At 36.5% G+C, this 26,818-nt stretch overlaps 1 protein-coding gene across 3 annotated transcripts in view; it reads left to right on the forward strand.

The window, feature by feature from the left end:
• PRKACB (protein kinase cAMP-activated catalytic subunit beta) overlaps positions 1-24,369 on the forward strand; it is a 148,184-nt gene extending 123,815 nt beyond the window's left edge. For all 3 annotated transcript variants that reach the window (XM_059925246.1, XM_059925253.1, XM_059925236.1), the window contains 2 exons: positions 15,132-15,296; positions 21,090-24,369. In XM_059925246.1, the coding sequence (XP_059781229.1) occupies positions 15,132-15,296; positions 21,090-21,215 (291 nt within the window). In that variant the 3' untranslated portion in view covers positions 21,216-24,369. The remainder of the gene's footprint in view (positions 1-15,131; positions 15,297-21,089) is intronic.
• Positions 24,370-26,818: the final 2,449 nt, after the last annotated feature.

Here is a 26,818-nt window from a genome sequence, read left to right on the forward strand (position 1 = left end):
TGTTTCCTGTTTCTTGTGGTAGGCTTGTATTGCTATAAACTTCCCTCTTAGCACTGCTTTTGCTGCATCCCATAGATTTTGGGTCATCGTGTCTCCATTGTCATTTGTTTCTAGGTATTTTTTGATTTCCCCTTTGATTTCTTCAGTGGTCACTTCGTTATTAAGTAGTGTATTGTGTAGCCTCCATGTGTTTGTATTTTTTACAGATCTTTTCCTGTAATTGATATCTAGTCTCATAGCGTTGTGGTCGGAAAAGATACTTGATACGATTTCAATTTTCTTAAATTTACCAAGGCTTGATTTGTGACCCAAGATATGATCTATCCTGGAGAATGTTCCATGAGCACTTGAGAAGAAACTGTATTCTGTTGTTTTTGGGTGGAATGTCCTATAAATATCAATTAAGTCCATCTTGTTTAATGTATCATTTAAAGCTTGTGTTTCCTTATTTATTTTCATTTTGGATGATCTGTCCATTGGTGTAAGTGGTGTGTTAAAGCACCCAACTATTATTGTGTTACTGTCGATTTCCCCTTTTATGGCTGTTAGCATTTGCCTTACGTATTGAGGTGCTCCTATGTTGGGTGCATAAATATTTACAATTGTTATACCTTCCTCTTGGATCGATCCCTTGATCATTATATAGTGTCCTTCTTTGTCTCTTGTAATAGTCTTTATTTTAAAGTCTATTTTGTCTGATATGAGAATTGCTACTCCAGCTTTCTTTTGATTTCATTTGCATGGAATATCTTTTTCCATCCCTTCACTTTCAGTCTGTATGTGTCTCTAGGTCTGAAGTGGGTCTCTTGTAGACAGCATATATATGGGTCTTGTTTTTGTATCCATTCAGCCAGTCTGTGTCTTTTGGTGGGAGCATTTAATCCATTTACATTTAAGGTAATTATCGATATGTATGTTCCTATTCCCATTTTCTTAAATGTTTTGGGTTTGTTATTGTAGGTGTTTTCCTTCTCTTGTGTTTCTTGCCTAGAGAAGTTCCTTTAGCATTTGTTTTAAAGCTGGTTTGGTGGTGCTGAACTCTCTCAGCTTTTGCTTGTCTGTAAAGGTTTTAATTTCTCCATCAAATCTGAATGAGATCCTTGCTGGGTAGAGTAATCTTGGTTGTAGGTTTTTCTCCTTCATCACTTTAAGTATATCCTGCCACTCCCTTCTGGCTTGCAGAGTTTCTGCTGAAAGATCAGCTGTTAACCTTATGGGGATTCCCTTGTGTGTTATTTGTTGTTTTTCCCTTGCTGCTTTTAATATGTTTTCTTTATATTTAAGTTTTGATAGTTTGATTAATATGTGTCTTGGCATGTTTCTCCTTGGATTTATCCTGTATGGGACTCTCTGTGCTTCCAGGACTTGATTAACTATTTCCTTTCCCATATTAGGGAAGTTTTCAAGTGTAATCTCTTCAAATATTTTCTCAGTCCCTTTCTTTTTCTCTTCTTCTTCTGGGACCCCTATAATTCGAATGTTGGTGCATTTAATGTTGTCCCAGAGGTCTCTGAGACTGTCCTCAGTTCTTTTCATTCTTTTTTCTTTATTCTGCTCTGCAGTAGTTATTTCCACCATTTTATCTTCCAGGTCACTTATCCTTTCTTCTGCCTCAGTTATTCTGCTATTGATTCCGTCTAGAGTATTTTTAATTTCATTTATTGTGTTTTTCATCGTTGCTTGGTTCCTCTTTAGTTCTTCTACGTCCTTGTTAAATGTTTCTTGCATTTTGTCTATTCTATTTCCAAGATTTTGGATCATCCTTACTATCATTATTCTGAATTCTTTTTCAGGTAGACTACCTATTTCCTCTTCATTTGTTAGGTCTGGTGTGTTTTGACCCTGCTCCTTCATCTGCTGTGTTTTTTTCTGTCTTCTTATTTTGCTTATCTTACTGTGTTTGGGGTCTCCTTTTCACAGGCTGCAGGTTCGTAGTTCCCGTTGTTTTTGGTATCTGTCCCCAGTGGCTAAGGTTGGTTCAGTGGGTTGTGTAGGCTTCCTGGTGGAGGGGACTAGTGCCTGTGTTCTGGTGGATGAGGCTGGATCTTGTCTTTCTGGTGGGCACGTCCACGTCTGGTGGTGTGTTTTGGGGTGTCTGTGGCCTTATTATGATTTTAGGCAGCCTCTCTGCTAATGGATGGGGCTGTGTTCCTGTCTTGCTAGTTGTTTGGCATAGGGTGTCCAGCACTGTAGTTTGCTGGTCGTTGAGTGAAGCTGGGTCTTGATGTTGAGATGGAGATCTCTGAGAGATTTTCGCCGTTTGGTATTACGTGGAGCTGGGAGGTCTCTTGTGGACCAGTGTCCTGAAATTGGCTCTCCCACCTCAGAGGCACAGCCCTGATGCCTGGCTGGAGCACCAAGAGCCTTTCATCCACATGGCTCAGAGAAAAAGGGAGAAAAAATAGAAGGAAAGGAAAAAAGAGGATAAAATAAAATAAAATAAAGCTATTATAAAGCAAAGCTATACAGACAAAATCTCACCCAGAAGCATACACATATAGACTCACAAAAAAAGGAAAAGGGGAAAAATTAATATATCCTGCTCCTAAAGTCCACCTCCTGAATTTGGGATGATTCGTTGTCTATTCAGGTATTCAACAGATGCAGGCACATCAAGTTGTTTGTGGAGTTTTAATCCGCTAATTCTGAGGCTGCTGGGAGAGATTTCCCTTTCTCTTCTTTGTTCGCACAGCTCCCGGGGTTCAGCTTTGGATTTGGACCCGCCTCTGCGTGTAGGTCGCCTGAGGGCGTCTGTTCCCTGCCCAGACAGAACGGGGTTAAAGGAGCAGCTGCTTCGGGGGCTCTGGCTCACTTGGGCGGGGGGGAGGGAAGGATATGGATGCGGGGCGAGCCTGCGACGGCAGAGGCCGGCATGACGTTGCACCAGCCCGCGGCGCGCCGTGCGTTCTCCCGGGGAACTTGTCCCCGGATCACGGGAGCCTGGCCATGGCGGGCTGCACCGGCTCCCGGGAGGGGAGCTCACAGGCTGTTTGGTGGCGGCAGCAGCAGCCTTAGCGTCTCATGCCCGTCTCTGGGGTCCGCGCTGATAGCCGCGGCTCGCGCCTGTCTCTGGAGCTCCTTTAAGCGGTGCTGTTAATCTCCTCCCCTCGCCCACCCGGAAACAAAGAGGCAAGAAAAAGTCTCTTGCCTCTTCGGCAGCTGCAGACTTTTTCCCGGACTCCCTCCCGGCTAGCTGTGGTGCACTAACCCCTTCAGGCTGTGTTCATGCCGCCAACCCCAGTCCTCTCCCTGGGATCCGACCGAAGCCCGAGCTTCAGCTCCCAGCCCCAGCCCGCCCTGGCGGTGAGCAGACAAGCCTGTCGGGCTGGTGAGTGCTTCTCGGCACCGATCCTCTGTGCGGGAGTCTCTCCGCTTTGCCTTCCGCACCCCTGTGGCTGCGCTCTCCTCCGTGGCTCCGAAGCTTCCCCCTCTGCCACCCGCAGTCTCCGCCCGCGAAGGGGCTTCCTAGCGTGTGGAAACCTTTCCTCCTTCATGGCTCCCTCCCACTGGTGCAGGTCCTGTCCCTATTCTTTTATCTCTGTTTTTTCTTTTTTTCTTTTGCCCTACCCAAGTACGTGGGGAGTTTCTTGCCTTTTGGGAGGTCTGAGGTCTTCTGCCAGTGTTCAGTGGGTGTTCTGTAGGAGCATTTCCACGTGTAGGTGTATTTCTAATGTATCTATGGGAAGGAAGGTGATCTCCGTGTCTTACTCTTCCGCCATCTTCTCTTACTCTTCCGCCATCTTCTATTGGAAGATTTTTAATCACAGTTTCAATTTCATTACTTGTGATTGGTCTGTTCATAATTTCTCTTTCTTCCTGGTTCAGTCTCTCAAGGTTTTACTTTTCTAAGAATGTGTCCATTTCTTCCAGGTTGTCCATTTTATTGGCATATCGTTGCTTGTAGTAGTCTCTTAGGATGCTTTGTATTTCTGCACTGTCCATTGTAACTTCTCCTTTTTCATTTCTAATTTTATTGATTTGAGTCCTCTCCCTCTTTTTCTTGATGAGTCTGGCTAAAGGTTTATCAATTTTGTTTATCTTCTCAATGAACCAGCTTTTAGTTTCATTGATCTTTGCTATTGTTTTCTTCATTTCTATTTGATTTATTTCTGTTCTGATTTTTATGATTTCTTTCCTTCTACTAACTTTGGGTTTTCTTTGTTCTCCTTTCTCTAGTTCCTTTAGGTGTAAGGTTAGATTGTTTATTTGAGATTTTTCTGATTTCTTGAGTTAGGATTGTATTGCTATAGCCTTCCCTCTTCGAACTGCTTTTGCTGCATCCCATAGGTTTTGGGTCATTGTGTTTTCGTTGTCATTTGTCTCTAGGTATTTTTTGATTTCCTCTTTGATTTCTTCAGTGATCTCTTGGTTATTTAGTAACGTATTTTTTAGCCTCCGTGTGTTTGTGTTTTTTACATTTTTTGTTTTTCCTATAATTTATTTCTAATCTCATAGCATTGTGGTTGGAAAAGATGCTTGATATGATTTCAGTTTTCGTAAATTTACCAGTGCTTGATTTGTGACCCAAGATGTGATCTATTCTGGAGAATGTTCCATGTACACTTGAGAAGAAAGTGTAATCTTCTGTTTTGGGGGGGAATGTCCTATAAATATCAGTTAAACCTATCTGGTCTATTGTGTCATTTAAAGCTTGTGTTTCCTTATTTATTTTCATTTTGGATGATCTGTCCATTGGTGAAAGTGGGCTGTTAAAGTCCCGTACTATGATTGTGTTACTGTTGATTTCCCCTTTTATGGCTGTTAACATTTGCCTTATGTATTGAGGTGCTCCTATGTTGGGTGCATAAATATTTACAATTGTTATATCTTCTTCTTGGATTGATCCCATGATTATTATGTTGTGTCCTTTTTTGTCTCTTGTAATAGTCTTTATTTTAAAGTCTATTTTGTCTTATATGAGAATTGCTACTTCAGCTTTCTTTTGATTTCCATTTGCATGGAATATCTTTTTCCATCCCCTCACTTTCAGTCTGTATGTGTCCCTAGGTTTCAAGTGGGTCTCTTGTAGACAGCATATATACGGGTCTTGTTTTTGTATCCATTCAGCCAGTCTGTCTTGGTTGGAGTGTGTAATCCATTCACATTTAAGGTAATTATTGACATGTATGTTCCTATTACCATTTTCTTAATTGTTTTGGGTTTATTTTTGTAGGTCCTTTTCTTCTCTTGTGTTTTCCACTTAGAGAAGATTCTGTAGCATTTGTTGTAGAGCTGGTTTGGTGGTGCTGAATTCTCTTAGCTATTGCTTGTCTGTAAAGCTTTTGATTTCTCTGTCGAATCTGAATGAGATTCTTGCTGGGTAGAGTATTCTTGGTTTTAGGTTGTTCCCTTTCATCACTTTAAATATATCATACCACTCCCTTCTGGCTTGCAGAATTTCTCCTGATAAATCAGCTGTTAAATGTATGGAGTTACCTTGCATGCTATTTGTCATTTTTCCCTTGTTTATTTTAACATTTTTCTTTGTCTTTAATTTTTTTCAGTTTGCTTACTATGTGTCTCGGCTTGTTTCTCCTTGGGTTTATCCTGCCTGGGACTCTCTGTGCTTCCTGGACTTGGGTGGCTATTTCCTTTCCCATGTTAGGGAAGTTTTCTACTATAATCTCATTAGGTAAGCTTTCTGCTATAATCTCTTCAAATATTTTCTTGGGTCCTTTCTCTCTCTCTTTTCCTTCCGGGACACCTATAATGTGAATGTTGGTGCATTTAATGTTGTCCCAGAGTCTCTTAGGCTGTCTTCATTTCTTTTCATTCTTTTTTCTTTATTCTGTTCTGCGGCAGTGATTTCCACCATTGTGTCTTCCAGGTCACTTATACATTCTTCTGCCTCAGTTATTCTGCTGTTGATTCCTTCTAGTGTATTTTTCATTTTATTTATTGTATTGTTCATCTCTGTTTGTTTGTTCTTTAATTCTTCTAGGTCTTTGTTAAACATTTCTTGCATCTTCTTGATCCTTGCCTCCATTCTTTTTCCAAGGGCCTCAATCATCTTCACTATCATTATTCTGAATTTTCTGAAAAGTTCCTATCTCCACTTCATTTAGTTGTTTTTCTCAGGTTTTATCTTGTTCCTTCATCTGGGACATAGTCCTGTGCCTTTTCATTTTGTCTGTCTTTCTGTGATTGTGGTTTTCGTTCTGCAGGCTACAGGATTATAGTTCTTCTTGCTTCTGCTGTCTGCCCTCTGGTGGATGAGGCTATCTAAGAGGCTTGTGCAAGCTTCCTGATGGGAAGGACTGGTAGTGGGTAGAGCTGGGCATCCCTCTGGTGGGCAGAGCTCAGTAAAACTTTAATCTGCTTCTCTGCTGATGGGTGGGGCTGGGTTCCCTCCCTGTTGGCTGTTTGGCCTGAGGCGACCCAGCAGTGGTGCCTACAGGCTCTTTGGTGGGGCTAATGGTGGACTCCAGGAGGGCTGACTCCAATTAGTACTTCCGAGAACTTCTGCTGCCAGTGTCCTTGTCCCTGCAGTGAGCCACAGCCACTCCACCCCGCCCCCCACAGGAGACCCTCCAACACTAGCAGGTAGGTCTGGTTCTGTCTCCTGTGGGGTCACTCCTCCTTCCCCCTGGGTCCTGGTGCACACACTACTTTGTGTCTGCCCTCCAAGAATGGAGTCTCTGTTTCCCCCAGTCCTGTCGAAGTCCTGCAATCAAACCCCATTGGCCTTCAAGTCTGATTCTCTGAGGATTCCTCCTCCCATTGCCAGACCCCCAGGTTGAGAAGGCTGACCTGGGGCTCAGAACCTTCACTCCAGTGCGTGGACTTCTGTGGTATAATTGTTCTCCAGTTGAGAGTCGCCCACCCAGCAGTTTTGGGATTTGATTTTATTGTGATTGTGCCCCTCCTACCATCTCATTGCAGCTTCTCCTTTGTCTTGGATGTGGGGTATCTTTCTTGGTGAGTTCCAGTGTCTTTCTGTCAATGGTTGTTCAGTAGTTAGTTGTGATTCCAGTGCTCTCGCAAGAGGGAGTTGGAGGTGGTATTTAAATGTCAAATTATTCATGCAATATTAAGGTTCAGGTTTAGAAATGCATAGTTAACAGAAAAGTCTTATAATTCCCACATTAACTGTGCCTCATCCTAGCAATACATATGCTAAGTTTCTGTATATAGTCTTTAAATTTAATACTTCAGTGCCATATACTCTATATAAGAATCAGTTATGGTTTCCACAGCAACTCTATCTGGCTGCATTACTCTTGTTAATACAAAAGTTAACGTTGTGTTCAAAAATGACATTTGCAAATAAGGTGGCAGGCAAGTAACAGCTGTGTGGAAACCTTAAAGTTAGAGTTTTTGACTTATGTAATTAAAAAAAATTCTTAGTTCCATTATGTATGAAGTAAATATTATTCCATTTTTAACGAGCACCAAAAATGTACAAGGAGACACTATAAAAAATATAAAGTTGTAAACATATGTATACACAGAATGATCCAAGTGTCAGTTAATTTTTTCCTGAAGAGCAATCCACATTCACATGAAGTGTAGTTGATTAGCAACCAGATGGCTTTTCCCTTCTATGTCCAAGGTCCCCAAGATCATTCCCAGGTTAGGTGATTCACTAGGAAGACTCACAAAATTCAGCATATAGTAATACTCAAGGAATGAATACCTTTCATTGTAACAAGTACCTTACAAGAAAGTTTATAAACTAAAGTCAGCAAAGGCAAAAGTCACATGGGGTAATGTCCAGAGGAAACCAGCACAAGCTTTCAAGAGTCCTCTCCCAAAGGAGTCAAAAAGGACACTTCATTCCTCCAGCAACAAATCTGGCAACATGGATGAAATGTTATCTATCAGAGAAGCACAGTAAAGACTCAGTGCCCAAGGGTTTTATTGGGATCACATATATACCCTCTACCTAACACATAGAAAAATCCCAGACTCCCAGAGCAAAAACAGATGTTCAGCATAAACCATATTGTTTGTACCAACAGTCTAGGTACAGTGAGCCACTCATGTCATTTAAGGAAGTTTCTTTTCAATGTCTGGAACTTTGAATCACCATTCCAATTCCCAGATACCTGCCAAGTGCCAAACTTGCCGGCAGGCCTTCCTGAAGGGTAGCAGTCTCAGGCCTGCTATATTTTCTCTTTTTTGTGTATTCCTAAGTAATATACACATATACAGATATACCACTACACTTTTTCTAAGGTACCATTGTTAATGCTTTTGGAGAAATTAAAATGCCATTTTCTATTTGGCATGACTACAGTTAAAGAGACTTAACAGTACGCAGGAGTTATTTTCATGAAGTACAAAAACAGTTATACCATTTACATAAAATCCAGGGCCGTGTTTTAACACTTTGCTGTGGACATTTAAAATTCTTCTTAATACCTGCTTTGAGACAGTCCTTACCTTAGGGGTCCTATGGGCAAATGATTGCAACTTGTTTTGCAGGGGATAGAATGAGGATGGGGTGGGTAATAACCTTTTGCAACCATCTGAATTCATTATGTCTATGCACTGTTTCTGCATAGGTAAGAACAGATCAGAGAGCCCACAATCATGGTACTAATATTTATTTATAAGTATTTTGTTAATGTCCTAGATGTTTCTTTTTATATATAGGATCCAGGTTGATTAAACTTTCCCTGGGTCCTATGAGGCAGTGTGGAACTTTGCACCATATCTATTAGAAAGCCTAATGTATGAAAAGTTGTTATGTGTTTTGAAAAATTAACTATATGCTCAGTTTTTCTAGATAATTTTTTTACTGGGATGGTAGATTTCTTGAACTGTACTAATTTAGAGAGAGGATTTCTCAAAATTTATTCCAGTATGCATGTGGACAGAAGTTAACAGATTATTTACTGTATGCAAACTCTTTTGAGTCATTTAAGCCCAGTAAATTTTACCTTGATGCATAAAAGATAATGTTACTGGTTGAACAATCTTTTCCTCTATAAATTGCAGAAGAATAGCAGTAAAATGTTTCTATTCTTCAATCAAAGATCAACTTTGTAATTTCTGTGATTAAGCTGAGTATAGACAAACTTGATTTTGGTCTTATTTTATTTCTAAAGTTAAAAAAGAGTCAGTGAATTTAAATCACCCAGTATGTGTACTATTAACAACATGCACTGATTTGCTTTTTGGATGTAACTTCTTAAATTTTTAGAAAGTAATAGTTACTCCTAAAACTAAAATGTACAAGACTTTATAATCAGTGCTGAAAGCAGAACAATATTCTGTTTGCTCAATTCAGAGTGAATTTCACAGTTGTTTTAACATATTATGTAATATAATTTGATAAAGTTGTTTAAGGTATCAGCTATATTCACAATTCTGTCCTTATAAAACGGTTATGGCTGTCCATTTTCTCCCTGCCTCTATCAAATTTAAGAACCTTAGGAAAAGAAGAGAGTGTTTGTTGTACAAATTTAACAGGTGGAGCATGAGACAAGAAGAAAAGAGGAACTTCTTACACTCTCCAATGACTTTTCTAGCACAAGTGCCCTTGGGTAGTCTGGAAACATAATGATAGATATTGCTGACTTCCAGGTTCCTTCTTTGATTCAGAAATTCAACTTCAGTTCATTAAAACATTATCCTAATAAAAGATTTAAAAAATGAAACATGTATTGAATTAGTGCCTGCAAGATGCAAGGCAGTTTCACAGGGAGTTCCCTGGCAGTCCAGTGGTTAGGACTTGGTGCTTTCACTGCGTGGGCCTGGGTTCAATCCCTGGTTGGGGAACTAAGATTAAGATCTCAAAAGCTGCATGGCACAGCCAAAAAAAAAAGAAAGGCCGTTTCATAAAAGTTAACTAATTTCTTTTCATACCTGCCAGATGAAATATACTCTTATCATTTTATAGATGAGGTAAGTGAGACTCAGAAAGGTAAAAGAGTTTGCCCTAAAGCATAGAGAATGTATGTAACTGGAGTTGGGATTGGAACCCAGATATTCTTTCTACTAAAGAAATAGCTTAGTAGAATTTTTAAGATGACAAGAATGTTCCATTTTACTTGATTTATAACTCCCTTATCCTATGTGTAGGTAAATCAAGGCTCAGAATTGCCCAAAGATAAAAGCTGGTTTGTGGCAAAAAAAGAAACAGAATCTAGTTCAGTGGTTCATTCATTACTCCTTCACTTGGCTTCAGTGACTCTTCATAATCTTAGTTTTATTCCTGAATTACTCATCTTTCCTTCTAAATCTCTTTGGCTTGATCCTCTTCTTTTTCTGCATTTCTTCCATTGGTGGTCTTATTCTCGTTATGACTTTTAATGCTACCTGACAGCTCCCAAATTCATTTTTTCCGTCCATACGTGACTCATTGAGTTGCAGACTTCTGTATCCAACTTCCTACCTGAAATCTCCACTCAGCGGTCTAATAAATATCTCAAATTCAACCTAAAACTGACAGATTTTTGTTTTCCATAGCTAATCTGTTCCTCCCACCATCTTTCCCATCTCAGTTGATGGCAACATTATCCTTTCAGCTACTTTCAGTTACTCAAGACAAAACACCCTGGAGTCCTCACTCCATATTTGATGCACAGGAAAACCATTTTGGCTCTATCTTTAAAATATGTGCAGAATTCAACTACTTCTTACCACCTTCACTGATACTGCTCTCTAACATTAAGTCAGATCCTGTTACTCCTTTCAGAACTTTGCAATGATTCCCCATTTTCTTCAGAGTAAAAAATTAAAGACCTTACAAAGCAAGGTTTTGTCAGGATAACAACATTTTTAAAGGGTCACTCTTGTTGCTAAGTTTCTTTCTCACTAGAATATAAACACTGTGGAGGCAGGAATCTTTGTCTCCCTTTGGTTTACTACTATATCCCAAGCACATCAGTGCCTAGCACATAGACGGTATTGAATCAGTGTTTGTTGAATTTAAGTTCATGCATTCATTAAATATTTATTAAGCTTATGGTATATGACAGACCAGTGCTGGATACAGAAAATCAGCTGTGGTCTCTGCCTTCATGAAGCTTTCATGAAATAGATGCCCATTCTCAGAGATACTGATTCTGTTGGTCTTCTGTGTATTCCAAACATCTGTATTTTTTAAATTATTACAGATGATTTTGATACACATGATGTGTTAAAAGCTTGTTGTGTGTGTCTGTACCTCACTGTAGAAACAGATTTGTTCTCAAGAATATATCATTAGGAAACTCAGAAGTAACTTGGTCTCTAAGGGTTGAAAAACATTCCTAAACAGGAAACATTAGGGGAAAGAAGACCCAGTAAATACTCTAGGGAGTACATATTGCACAAACACCTCTTTCATGTTAAATAATGCCAGTTTCCAATAACCTTATCACTCACATCTACTGGTTGAATGGGGTTAGACTGTCTCTTTTCCACATCTAGCTCTTTTCAGCTGTTTTCACATTATTTGCCGTATCATATATTTTGTGCTATCATGGACTGCAGAAACATGTAGGAGTCAAAAGAATTAAGTTATTTTCCCAACAATGAAATTAACTGAGTTGGTAGTCTCACTGGAGCTAGGGTTCCTTATCTTTCTTTAAAAAAAAAAAAGTTCCTCATCTTTAAAATGAAGGTTTAGACTAAATTAAGCTCCCTCTAGCTGCAGTATTCTAGAATTCTGATTTTCCTTTTGACATCTACAGCAGTTATAATTGATAACAGTGATAGAAACAATACAGTATCAAAATTTGATACAGTTTTGAATCACCCCATTATAGAAGTCTTTGGTGTTTCCAGGTTAACATACTATAAATAAAGGTCTTGCATTTAAAACATAATTTCATTTATTTTCTAGTTTTTGCTAATTTCAGTTGATGAATCAACGTGGCTCTTTGGGAAGTTCAGTCAACAAAGAAACTCCATTTCTGATTACATTTCAGAACAATCATGGAAAAAATACTTTCACAATGATTCTCATTATTTCCCCTCCAGTAGACTTTAAGGGTATGACAGATTCCCATCATTAACATGGCTTACTATGGGAGTGTGGGCTACCTATCATAATCTCTGGGGAAGAAGAGGGTGTGATGTGGAGGTGAGGAGGACATGTCTAGAATTTGAAAAGATTCCCAAATGATTCTGATATCTACCACCACAACCCTCTACCACCATTCCCCATTTGAGAATCACTGTTCTGGGGATTAACCAAATAAATGTGCTTATTAACTAATTCAAGACCATCACTGCATTCCATATAAAAGACTACTTTATTCAGGTGTATATATTCTTTATCCATTGCATTGCATATTACCTGAATTCAGAAGATAGTTTATATGTAGTACATCACTGTCTACCATTCTGAACATCATGAAGTGGAGAATAACTGACACATTATATTGAACAGTTCATGCAAACTCTATTCTAAATGAAGATAAGTATACTTCAAATAAGTTTTTTCTTTGGAATCTAAACAAAATTAGAATATAACCATTGTATAAATAATCGTGGTATTTTTCAAGTGGACAGTGTGTCTTTGAATATCCAATATTCTCTAGTTTTTATTCCAAGTAGGATAAATGAGGAAATGTGCAGCAAATATTTTTAAGATGAAAATTTCAGTCTTTTATAAGGTTCCTAACAACAACCTGAAGCTAGAGTGTATATCCTGGAGTTGGAGTGCCTGGTTTGCAATTATAGCTCTACCACTTATTATCTCTGCAATCCTGGGCAAATTACTTAATCTCTGTAGGTCTTAATTGCATCACCTATAAAGTGGGGATAATAATCGTATTTACCTCGGTGTTATGTTCTGGATTTTATGAGCCAGTGCATATAAACTGTTTGGCACAGTGCCTAACTTCTAATAAGCCATTGTGTCAAAAGCAAAAACTAGAGAGGGTGGTAGTTCACGTCTTTTTTTTTTTTTTAGAACATAAAACATCTAATAATCTGTAATAATATAGGCTTTGCAAAAATGAGGTTTTTTTAGTTGCTAATATGAGTTGACCCCAAACCTTCAACCTTCAAATAGTCTTTGTTTGCTTGACACAATACTACTTTTCCTCTGGTATGATGGTGACTTAGTTTATTACTTACACTAAAATTGTTTTTTGATCTGTCACTAGCAGAAAAAATAAAACTTCTGCATAAATAGTAAATAGTGTTGCAAATAGTGCTTCTCAAGCTTTCATGTACAGATGAATTACTTGGAGATAGAAGCTCAGATTTTCAGGCCCAATACCATTAACATCTGAAGTAAGCCCCAGGAATCTGCATTATCATCCTCTACTTCCCAGTTGATTTAGATGAAAGTGGTCCCTAGGACCACACTTTGAGAAATATTTATTCACAGAATAGCAGGAGAGTGGCAGTCAGAAGACTATGGTTATGAATCTAGCACTGCCATAGATTTCTAGCTTTGCATCCTAATGATTTAACTTCTGCTTTGAGAACATGAGAATGTATGTCAAGTATGTTGAACTTTTTAAAGTCAGAATGTAAATTAAGAAGTTCTATATGTTTGAAGACAGTGTAATAAAGAGCAAAATTCATGAGGCTGGGAATTGTAAGACGAGATTTCTCGTCCCAGCTCTGCTACTTTATAGTGTAATGATTGGGTAAGGTATATAATGTCTCTGAAATCTTAGTTTCTCCATCTTTAGAACAGAGTTAATACCATATTCACCAAGTATGTTATATCCAACTAGGATGTAAGTACCAAGAAATCAGACTTTGTTTTTGCTCACTGTTGTATATTCAGCACCTAGAACAGTGCCTGGTACATAGTAGGTACTCAATAGGTAATTGTGGAATGGATGAAGTATATTATTTGAAGTGATCTAATAAATCCTGGGAATAGAAACACAAAAATAGCATAGTACCTTCCCTCCAGAAGCTCACAGTCTGGGTGAGACAGACATGCACAAATACTACAGCATAGTTAAATGAATGAGTGCATTGTGAAGATCACCTGAGGTAATGTAATGATGCACATTGCAAGTTATAAGGTGATGGTGGCACTTGTAGAGAACAAAAGAAAGAATGCAAATTCAGAAATGGATCTGTTAACCCTTTAAAGCATTTCTTCAGAGATTTATGGTCAGTTTGAAGTTAAGGCCATGATAATCCAGAGAATAATGTTTGTATTTAGTGAAGGTGGGAACATGAAATGGGACCTACAAGTGCACGATAGGAAAATGGGATTAAAATGAAAGTGCACGTGCTCACACACATGTAGATATACGCACATACATACCTGTGTGTGTGATGGGGAAGAGGGCAGTGGAACTGATTGAACACAGTTGAAAAGGATAATGGAGAGGCGGTAGTAATGAAGGAAGAGTAAGGAGACATAGATGCAGCTGTTTCTTCTAATATCATCCTTTAGTAGTACTCATTTTAATTTAATTTTTCAGTACCCATATTAATAATAGGGAGAGAACTGGGAGTTAGGTTGGAGTAGAGAGTTAGAGGAGAAGAATGTGTTTAAACAAAAAAAAAAGTAGACCTAGGTCTCCAATGACTGGTACTTTATTTTATCGATTACTTGATATATAACATCTTCAGTTATTTGGGGTTTTTTTGTTTGTTTTTAAGGCTGGGGGCCAGTCAACTAATTGTAAAGTCTTCACAGTTTAGAAAGTGGAAAATGCTTTTAAACCAATCTAAATCATTTTTTGCACTATTGCATAATAGCAGAATTATTTTTAAAAGTCACTCATAAGTAAAAGAAGAGTAGTTTCCTATGCTATGAAAGGCAGTGTGGATTTTTATAATCATTTTTAGACTTCCTTTTTGATCATCTCTTTCAAAAATGTGCATACTGATATCTTTCATATGGTGTTTTTTCTATTTAAATTTCAAGTTTAAATTTGTATGTTGCTAAGACACAAGATTTATCATGTGGGATCCAAGGGGTCTCTCTTGAAGATAGGTAAACCTTCTGACATTGCTGGAAAAGTTCTGTAGTTATGCACATTTTTCTGGAGAGGGGTCCATGTTCTTAAAGAGAGTCCATGACCAAAACAAGGCCCTAAGAGAACAGTTTTAATTTATTGACTCAATTCCCTTTTTTAAAGACTACTATGGAGACTGAAGTGTGTAGTTAAAAGTATCTGAAGGTCATCACTACATATTTTTGTTTATATAATGATCTATCACCTCAAAAAAAATTTTGGAATGTGTGTTTTACCACAAGGTCTGTTTTGCAGGTTCGATTCCCTTCTCACTTCAGTTCAGATCTCAAGGACCTTCTAAGGAACCTGCTGCAGGTGGACCTGACGAAGCGGTTTGGAAATCTAAAGAATGGTGTGAGTGATATAAAAACTCACAAGTGGTTTGCCACAACTGATTGGATTGCTATTTACCAGAGGAAGGTGAGGCTTTTCTTTCTTTAATTTAAAAGCTTTTTAAAAGTTGCTGTTTAAATTATATGTAGTAGAGGGAAAGTGTATATTCTATTTCGACCACCAACTGAAATGTTTTCCTGGTTAAATTTTTCCTACCCATGCCTCTTTTCATAATGCCATGGCAATTATATATTAGACAATGTCGTAATGGTTTGCACTTCAAAACTGATGTGAAGCCACATTAGTAGGACGATATGTAAACAAATATATTCTCTTACCCAGAATTGGCATACAGCCAGATATAATAACGTTTAAGTGCTGGATTCATCAGATATTTTTCAGTCATTATTACTTTACCTTTGTAATAAATTGAGACGTTTAAGAAAAGATTTTGCGGTGCTGAATTACTTTTCTCTCTCCTTTTGCTTCTTAAATGCCCAGTTAAAGGTAGTTTGTATGAATAAAGTGTTTTCATCTTGAATATGTTAATTTTTTCTTTTTTTTCATAAAACAAAAACTTCTAATGTTTCAGAAATTTGCCATATTTAATAATGCCATGCATCCACATGAGTGAATTTCCTTAGGAAAAAAGTGTAAATGCTCAAATTATTAATAGCACAGTTTTTCTAATTTATATTTTTTATAAAAGATTTTTTTAAAAACATTAAAAGAATTTTAGAATGCAGCAAATAGAAAATATAGCAAGACCAAAACAATGTGAGTGCAGTACAGCCTTTGCATCTCAAAGGGGTTCAAAAACTCTCTAACCATTAAATTCATGAAACATAGCCGTTAGCATCATTATCTCAACTGGTTGTGTTATGTAGTCAAGAACAAGGTCCAAAGCAATTTAAAATAGATTTTAGATCTAATAAATAAATATTTTATATTTTCATGTTTTTTCTACATTTCCTAGCACCAATGCAGTACTTTCAAATTAATGAAAGCAACTCTGTAACTTCTCATTTTAATCTTTGAAGTAATCCTATGGGATAGGTGGTACCATTTTCCCCATCTTACTGATAAGAGAATCGGCTCAGAAAAGCTAACTGCTTTAAACATAATCATACAGCTGCTAAATAATGCCTATGTTTGATTCCAAGTTCTTCAGATTCCCAATTCCAAGATCACATTACCCCTTTAAAGACCTTTTAACATGGTTATTAAAATAAAGCCCCAAACCACTGAACAGTACATTGTTTCATAAGATATTCATAGATTTTACATATTACGTGCTTAACTTTCATGCTTTGACCAATTTTGGAGTAGGAAGACTCTGCCTCAGAAGGCAGAAAAGAGTGAGCATGAACTCTGGGGTTAGGTAGACATTGATCTGAATCCCAGATCAGACAACCATTAGGAGTGAGATCTCAAGCAAATTACTGAACCACTTTAAAGCATCAGATTTCTCATCCTTAAAATTTGTATTAAGGTAGAGGATGCAAAAGGAAGAGTAATTTGGAGAGAAAGATTAAATAGATTGGTCCAGGCTCTATTTTTCTTTCTGGTTGAGGTATGTTTCATATAGTTATCATCAAGTAATCTGTTAAGTAAATAGATTTGAAATCATCATAATCCCATCATCCAGACAGCACCTCTATTAACGGTTGGCATATTTATTCCTTTTTTCTGTGCTTTTCCTCACCACGGTCTATTCCCATGACTTCAGTGACCACCTTCAGTAGTAGATCTACTTTTTCCCACCCTGCATTTTCCCCTTAGCTTCAGACCATTACATCACAATTACTACCTACTACAAGATTCTATTTGGGTGACTTATTTAATCTACATTTTCTTTTAGTGCTTTTTGATCTAACTTCTTTTTGTTATTGTTGTTTAATAATTAACCAATTATCCTCTTAGCATTTGTTGAATAATAATTATCTGACTCCTTATTTGAAACTCCACCTTTCCTAATACTAAATTATTACATACTTCAGTCTGTTTCTGAACTTCATTTTTTATGAGCTCTTTTTGTCTCTTCTTGTACTGTACCCCACACCACCACACCATTTTATGTAGCTTTATAATGTTTATTTCAATTTTCAAAATACTTATATATTTAATATGTGGAATTCTTATAAATATTTATGAAAAATACATAATTCAGTTTTCTCCAGTTTTATTGTAGTAAAGTACACATAACGTAAAATTTAATATCTTAACCATATGTAAGTGTACAGTTCAGTGGCATTAAGTACATTAATATTGTTGTGCCACCATCACCACCATCCATCTCCAGAACTTTTTCTTCTTGCAAAACTGAAACTCTGTACCCATTAAACAATAACTCCTCTGTTTTATTGGTCTTTCCAAATATTTATGTTGTATTGGGGGATCTTAATTGGGATTACAGTATATTAATTAGAAGAGAACCAAAATCTTTAGGATTCTTTTTAATGAGCATGTTATATTTCTGCAGTTATTCAGATATTTTCTGTCATTTGATAAAGTTTTAGAAACCCCTTCTCTCATACAGGTCCAATTTCTCTCTCAAAGTTATTCCTTAAATTTATATTTTGGTTGCTACTGTGAATGTGTTTCTCTCCCATTACAAGAGCACATGGGAGAAAACATTTCTATGTTTGTTACAATTGGCTACCTTACTAAATAAATTCTGTTACTGATTTCCTTGGATTTTATTGACTGATAATCACAGTGGGCGGAGGGGTCATTTGCCTCTTCTTTTTCAATATTTATATCTTTTATTTCCATTTTGTTTTATTATATATGCTAGAATGTCTAGAATAATATTTTAAAACAGTGGGCCTGTTGAGCTGTCTTATCTTGTTCTTCTTTTGAATGGGAATGCCTTTTATGCTTTACCACCAAATATGAAATTAGCTATTTGTCTAGGATAAGTATTCTTGATCAGGTTAAGGAAATATCCTTGATTGCTAGTATACTGTATTTTATCTTCTTTGACATATTAGTATATGGAGTTACATCAGTGAGATATCCTAACATTCCTGAAGTGAACATCATTTAATCCTAGGGTATTATTATTTTAATATCTGCCTAAAATCAATTTGCTAAAGTTTTATTTAGGATTTTTACTTCCATAGTCATAAGTTTTATTGATCTATAGTTTTTGTTTTTCTGGAGTTGAGATTATATGGATTCATAAAATGAGTCTGGAAATTTTCCATGTTTCTTATTCTTTGGGAAATTTAAGGAACATAGGAATTATATTTATACCTTGGAAATTTTAAGAAATTAATTCTCCTGTGGATATTGGCCTCTTCAAATTTTTGCCTCTTATAAAGTCAATTATAGAAATTTATATTTTCCTATAAAATCATTTATATCCCTTTGTAATTATCACTATTTATATTGTCTTTATTATATTATTGTTAATTAATGCTATATTTAGATGAATTGATTAGACTTTGTTGAAGTTTGTACTTTTTATTAGTATCAGTATCTTAAAGATTTATGATGTATTTTGAATATTTTCAGATTTATATTTAGAAATAAACATTTCTGCTGTTACTTAGCCAACATTTACTAATCTTTACATATCATGTATTTTAAACAATTATTCTTAAAATGGGTAGAACTCCTACTGCTCATTTAGCATTCATGTGCTTTCCAAAGGGCTGGATTTATCTCAGGTAGTAAACAGCTTATCTGCCAAGAAGTAGCACACTATAACAAACAGGTTATTTTTTTGGGCAAATTGATCAATAGCAAATCTTGATGATTAACAAAAATGGACTTGGGCCTCTCTGGATAATTTACAAACAGAAATAATTCAGTACTTTAACATAGCCATTTGTTTTACTATCATCTCAATTCTAAGTATGTAGAGAAGTACAAAAATAATAGTAAATTTGAATAGTTTTCATAGTCCTTTTTTATTCTCTGACCAAGTGCTCATGAACAACGAAATAGACAAAGGCATCTGGCAGAAAGACAAAAAATGGGAGAAAATGGCCTGGACAGCTCAAACTGTACAGTCATTTTCTAGAGATTGTCTCAGTAGGTGTGATCCTAAACTGCTGCCTTGCTAGTAGACATGAGGCAACTGTCTGCTTAGCCTATTCTTCTGTGCAGTGCAGAACTGCAGGCCCCAATGCAGGGCACACAGGCAACCATCTGGCAAACAATAAGATATTAGACTCCCCATTCCTACTTATTTTTTACCTTATTCTTTTTAGATGTCTTCTTTGTGTGTATCTTATAATAGTTTAGCCATGTGTGTAAATAATTTATAAATAAATAACTATACATTTATTGGTGATATATACTCAAAAATGTTTTACTAAAGGGCATATAAATCAAAAAACTTTGGAAACCACTGGTATAAATATTAGAAACAGCTCTGGACTGGAAGTGGAGACCTAATGAATTTGAAACCTGCTTTAGCCACTTATTAGTCACATGAATTTGGTCAACTTTCTGTTTTATAATCTGTAAAATGGGAATAAGGCTACCTTCCCTGCCTCCCTCACAGTGTTACGCTGAGGAAGAAATGAAACAGCCTGCGTATAATTGTTTGTAAACATTATAGATGCTGTGTAAATTGTGGTGTTATTGTTTGAGCTTCTCAAATCTTTTCCTGAAACATATTCAATACACCACAATATCTTTATACAGACCATATTTTAAGTAATGGAAAGACATTTTATTTTTAGGATCCAAAGAGAAAAATGTTCAGAATTTAACAATTTTGTAATTCTAAAAGAGATTTTTTTTTCAAATTTCTCAGAAATTTTTGATAGCCAGATATTTTAAACAAAATAGTCTTGGGAATTAAAAAAAAATGATTAAAAATAAATCTGAATTATCTGTAACCTCAGGAGGAAGGAATTAAGGAAAAGGGGATAGAAAATGGACTTCAGAAATAAGGAACTGATAAAGGAAAAACTGGAGTTCTATAACCTTAAGTGCCAGCATTTTGATGCCAGCAGTTAATTATCCTAGAAATCTCATTGTTGTTGGCCTGTACCATTCCTTGAATGAAAATATTGAGATCAATAGCAAACCTATAGTTTGCTTCTTCTTTTAATGTTGTGATCATTTAGGGACTTAAAGGCATTTAAAGATTGCTACTGTGTAGTAATAGTCGGAATTTATTTTTCTTAGTGTTTGGAAATTCTCTGGCATTTGTTTTTCCTCCTTTTCCATATCACCAAGCAGTTAACACTTCTGACACTATCTATTTGGAGATACCAATTGCCAGTCCAGTTTTTGCTTCTAACGGGCTATAGGTCAAGATTCCCACAAACACCTGGAGGTTGATTAATTTTCTAGAGTGGCTCACAGAACTGAGAAACTACTTACTGGGTGACCAGCTTATTATAAAGGGGTGTAACTCAGGAATAGCCAGATGGAAGAGAGGCACAGAGCAAGGTGTGTGAGAAGGGGCTCAGAGCTTCCTGCTCTCTCCAAGCATGCCACTCTCCGCAAATCCCCACTTGTTCACCAACCCAGAAGCTCTTCGAAACCCAAACCCCTTCCTTTTGGGGTTTTATGCAGGCCTCATTACACAGGCATGATTGATTCATTCATTGTCCATTGGTAACTGAACTCAGTCTCCAGTCCCTCTCCCCTCCCAGAAGGTCAGGGAGTGGGACTGAAAGTTCCAACCTTCCAATCACAGGGTTGGGTCCCCTGGGAACCAGCCTCCATCCTTAGGTTACTTAGGGGCTTTCCCAAAGACACCTCATTAATATGACAAAAGACACCTTTGCCACTCTCAACTCAGGAAATCCAAGGGTTTTAGGAGCTTTGTGCCAGTAACTGGCACAAAGACCAAATATATATTTATTATAAATCACAATATCACTCTTGTTTCTCTCTCTGTCTCAATTATAGGTTGAAGCTCCATTCATACCAAAGTTCAGAGGCTCTGGAGATACCAGCAATTTTGATGACTATGAAGAAGAAGATATCCGTGTCTCTATAACAGAAAAATGTGGAAAAGAATTTTGTGAATTTTAGAGATGAGCAACAAGATGACATCAGAGCTCACACTCAGTCTTTGCACTCTGTTAAGAGATAAGGTAGAGCTGAGACCGTCCTTGTCGAAGCAGTTACCTAGTTCCTTCATTCCAGCGACTGAGTGAGGTCTTTATTGCCGTCATCCGTCTGTGCACTCTACATCCACCTATGTAACAAGGCACCGCTAAGCAAGCATTGTCTGTGCCATAACACAGAACTAGACACTTTCCTGCTTCTCTTTGGTTCGTCTTTCTCCTCTTCTCCTAGATCCATTTCTTCCCGTTCATTTTCATTAATTTTTCTGCAAATTGTGCTTCATTTTATTTTGTTGGTGTTTCAAATGGGCAGTGTTATGGCTATGTGACATTGGAAGGGAAGGATAAATGTTGCTTTTAGTAGTTCTTACCAATATTTTTGTTGGTCAGTTGCTTGAGGATATACTTTCTAATAATCATTTTTACTTTGAGTAGCTCATATTCGGTTTTGCCAAAACGCTGGACAATTTTTGAAGATAGAATGTCTTTACACCAAGGATATTTATACAAATAAAACAATAACTTTCCTAGAACTAATACAGAGTAGCTAGACCCAGCAATTTGGATTCCTACAGATCAGAAGCTCTATTTCACTTCACCGCCTTTTCTGTCATCCTCCCCTTGAGTAAATAAGTGACCAGCCTGTGCAGTATGACGAGCGTGTCTCATTTGCAGGAAAAGCTAATGACATGGATCATCATTGCCCAGGTTCTCTCGCTTGATACCAGCATTTATGTAGGTATCAGAGAAGAGTTCTAAGATTTCTAAACTTTAACTTTCCATAAGGGTTTTAGCCAGTATTTTAATAGAACATGACTAATGAAAGTGACACATTTTTAAGTTTCTCAAATAGTCCCCACTGTAAACTTTTGAAAGGAAGAGAAATGAACTAAAAAGAACATTAATGTGAACAAATACTTAGCTAAGTCAAACAAATGGCTTGTGTCTTGTAAACAATATAGAGGCACTTTTGTTTAAATATCGAGGGTTTTTTGTTTATTTTGCTTTGCTTTGCTTTGTTTTGTGACAGTAAGAACAAAAGTTGTTGCCAGGTGATTATGCTGGTGTACTGTATTTGTCAGCCTGAGGTAGAGGCCCTGTTGAAACTTTGGCTTTCATCCTATGCCTCAGCAGTGAGGAAAGGGGACAAAATTTATAAAACTACCACAATTGTGTTTTAATTTTGAGGTGTGGTATTTTTAGCTATGTTGTAATTTCTTGCCTCTTCTTTCAGTAAACGGAATTATGATCATGCAGATACAATTTTAGTATTTGAGTTTAGTTTTTTTAATATACTTTTTTGCCAATTGACTTAACATTGCTGTCATGTGGAAATTTCAAGCACTTTTGCACATTTTGTTCACTGTTTGTTGAGACTCCACTTAACTCAGTTTTTTAAATATGTTTTTTCTTTGCTTTTAAATTTCCTGTCTGGTTTTATTTCTGTGTGTCAGTGACCTATCTTAAAACAACACACCAAAATAGTTGAAAATAAACTGTGTTCATTTTTTATGATCAATTTACATGCATATAAGATGAGTTGTGTTTAATCAAACTGATCTTAATGTATATAAGCACTCTATTTGCTTCATTATCGGTGCAGGTAGGTCACTGATTCTACTTCTTTTCATCTGTACCACACCCTTGTAAAACCTTTGAAGACACTGAAAAAATCTGTCTGAGATATTCTCCGTATCAGTCTGTACATCTTTTGGTTGTCAAGTGTTTCTGCATGGTCATGTCACTTAAAAGCTGATACTGATTTGTTGGTCCACCTATATTTAAAATGTGCAAGAAAAATATGAAATACTTTGCTGTAGCAAGTTTTATGTAACAAAAATATATCATGTTAATAAATCTAAAAAATTTTAATTACTTTTTTTGTATTTCATTTACACCCAAGAACATGCTGATCATGTATTCTATATGTATGCTATAAATGCTGTGGTACCTTTGTTGTATATTATTGTAAAATTATTACAAAATAATTTTAGTAAATCTTGGGGGTGACATTTTGATTATTACATTTTTAGTTTTCAGTAATTTAAAAGATTTCTATGAATTCTAATAAAAAAAATTATGAAATTACTACTGCCTGGCAGATTTGCTATAGAATCTACCTAGGTCGATGACCCTAGGCATACATTGGTTTTGAGGGCTATTTAGCCGTTCCATTTTAACTTTCCATTTAAAGGACACCAGCAAGCTTTCAAATATATCCAGGGAGTCTATTTTTGACCACTCAAGTACACTGAATTAGAATATCTTAGAATTATATAAAACTCCCAGTTTCAGCCACAATTGAGCCAAAAATAAGATAAAAGTTTGATTAATAAATAAGTGGAATGAATCAGTATTTAATATCAGATTACGTTATTTGAAACAGAAGAAATAATGAGTTGGCATTGTCGAGGAAGGAGCCCTAGACTGAAAGTCAAGGCATCTGAGTATCAAGCCTGGCCTATCACTATCAGCAATGACCTTGGCCTCAGTTCTCTTATCTATGAAATGGAAGAGTTCCATTAGGCAGTTTCTAAGGTCCCTTCTAACTTTCACATGTTGTGACAAGACTCTTCTTTTTATTTGACGTTTTGAAGGGATAACATGCTTAGAAGCAAGTCTCAGTAAGGCTATATTTTAGGGCATCTTTCTTCTCCTTACTCTACAGTGTTCTTACAATTCTTTGAATATCATGAGAACCTCGTGTCTGTTCTGATTCCTTCCTCCTTCACTGATGCTAAATATCCAATTGATATCAAACTGTCAACCTACCAAAAAGATATTGTGGCTTGTGGGCACTGCTGTCTTGTTCTGATATGTTCTTGTAGTGACTGCCCATTGGCCTGAAAATACTCATTGTAAGCCTAAAAAAATCATTTTTCTTTCCCACTGTTTTTTCTGCTTGTTGAAGAATCAAATGAAATAATGTATGTGAAAGCACCTTGTAAACTGTAACCTATCAATGTAAAATGTTAAGGTGTGTTGTTATTTCATTAATTACTTCTTTGTTTAGAATGGAATTTCCTATGCACTACTGTAGCTAGGAAATGCTGAAAACAACTGTGTTTTTTAATTAATCAATAACTGCAAAATTAAACTATCTTGAAAGGATAAAACAATTTATTGAGTCTTGGATTCTATTTAGTGCCCTTATTTCCTGATTTATTTTCTGCATATACCACAGATGCTTATGGATTCCTAGTTTTTATGTATTTGGGTGAGAACAGAGCAATAGAGGGTCAAATGTCCACTAGTCTATTCCAACTGTGTGTTTACTGAGAAACTACTAGATTTATTCCATAGTATCTAAAAGTGTTTCTTCTTTTTCCTCATGCTATTAGTCTAAATTATTCTTAAAATAATGTTGAAAATATTCATATTTAAAAGATTGACACTACAAGAGCCCTCATACTATTGTAATAATGAACTGTGAATTTATACTTTTTTCTTTAGAGGTGCTTTTGTGCTTCACCATTACCTCTTCCGGTTTTAGCCAAGTTGATTAATATGTGTTTCTATAGTTGTCCTTTACCTCAAGAAATACATTTTTATTTAATTATTTTAATAGCTTACCATTTTTATTGCTTTGTTACTACATTTATAAATATTGATGCATTTTATAACATGATACTACTTTTATGACTGCTTCATTTTATCATTGTTAGGGCTTAATATAAATTCTGGTTTCCTCACTTCCTTATGTAACTAATTATAAAAATCTGGGCATATCTTCACTCCAGAACTACCATCATTTGAAATTCACTTAACTTTTCTCTTACACACAAATATTGGATGTGAAGTTAAATACTTTAGATTTTAGCTTTCCTGAACATTTTCTATATGCCTTATTTAATAGACTTCATGCCCTCTGATAAGGGCTGAATTTTGCCCTACCAAAATTCCTGTGTTGAAGTCCTAACCCCCAGTATCTCAGAATATGATTGTATTTGAAGGTAGGGCCTTTAAAGAGATAATTAAGGTAAAATTAGGTCATATGTTGGGCCATGATCCAATAAGACTGGTGTCTTTATAAGAGGAGATTAGGACAGAGAGAACACGCAAACTGAGGGGAGACCATGTGAGAACATAAGAGGAAGATGACCATCTATAAGCCAAGGACAAAGGCCTCAAAAGAAGCCAACCCTGCTTACACCTTGATCTTGGACTTCTAGCCTCCAGGAATGTGAGATAATAAATTTCTGTTGTTTAAACCACCCAGTCTGTGGTACTTCGTAATGGCAGTCCTAGCAAACTAGTACACCCACTGAGTGTACTCCCATGGTGAACGGCTTGCATTCGTCATCTCCCTTCAAATGCTTTATACTTAACCATAAGCCAAAAAGAAAAAAAAAAAAGTGTAGTCACAGACCTCACTGCACCTCCTGCTTGTTTCTATTCTTTCCTGGAACATTAGCAGGAAACAGGAAACAGTAGCTAATGAGAGTGGGGGAAAGCACGGGTAACTAAAACCACGACTAACACCTGGTCAGACTTACCCTTGGCATCAAGCTATCCTTTTGAAAATACAACATAAAATTGAACACACAAGAGTGGTTGACTTTAGAATCTTCGCTCATCTCTTAATGGTGATGTTAATGAAATGGCCAAAAGGAAAGTGGGAATGGGGATAAAGGTCTAGTGAGGGGGAACCCCAGTTGGTTCATTGTCATTATTGAGGGGGTAGTAATGCTCACAGCAAATGATTACCTTAATATGTCAGTTTTCTATGGCTACTGTAACAAATTACCACAAAATTAGTGGTTTAAAACAACACAAATTTATTATCTTACAGTTCTGGAAGTCTAACATCTGAAGTGAGTCTCACTGGGTTAAAAATCAAAGCATCATGGTATATCTCTCCATCTGTATGATCTTTAATTTCTTTCATCAGTGTCTTATAGTTTTCTGCATACAGGTCTTTTATGTCTTTCAGTAGGTTTATTCCTAGGTATTTTATTCTCTTTGTTGCAGTGGTAAATGGGAGTGTTTCCTTAATTTCTCTTTCAGATTTTTCATCATTAGTGTATAGGAATGCAAGAGATTTCTGTGCATTAATTTTGTATCCTGCTACTTTACCAAATTCATTGATTAGCTCTAGTAGTTTTCTGGTAGCGTCTTTAGGATTCTCTATGTATAGTATCATGTCATCTCCAAACAGTGACAGCTTTACTTCTTCTTTTCTGATTTGGATTCCTTTTATTTCTTTTTCTTCTCTGATTGCCGTGGCTAAAACTTCCAAAACTATGTTGAATAATAGTGGTGAGAGTGGGCAACCTTGTCTTGTTCCTGATCTTAGAGGAAATGGTTTCAGTTTTTCACCATTGAGAACGATGTTGGCTGTGGGTTTGTCATATATGGCCTTTATTATGTTGAGGCAAATTCCCTCTATGCCTACTTTCTGGAGGGTTTCTATCATAAATGGGTGTTGAATTTTGTCAAAGGCTTTTTCTGCATCTATTGAGATGATCATATGGTTTTTATCCTTCAATTACTTAATATGGTTTATCACATTGATTGATTTGTGTATATTGAAGAATCCTTGCATTCCTGGGATAAACCCCACTTGAT

Source organism: Balaenoptera ricei, chromosome 1, assembly GCF_028023285.1.
Source record: "Balaenoptera ricei isolate mBalRic1 chromosome 1, mBalRic1.hap2, whole genome shotgun sequence".
Taxonomy (NCBI): domain Eukaryota; kingdom Metazoa; phylum Chordata; class Mammalia; order Artiodactyla; family Balaenopteridae; genus Balaenoptera; species Balaenoptera ricei.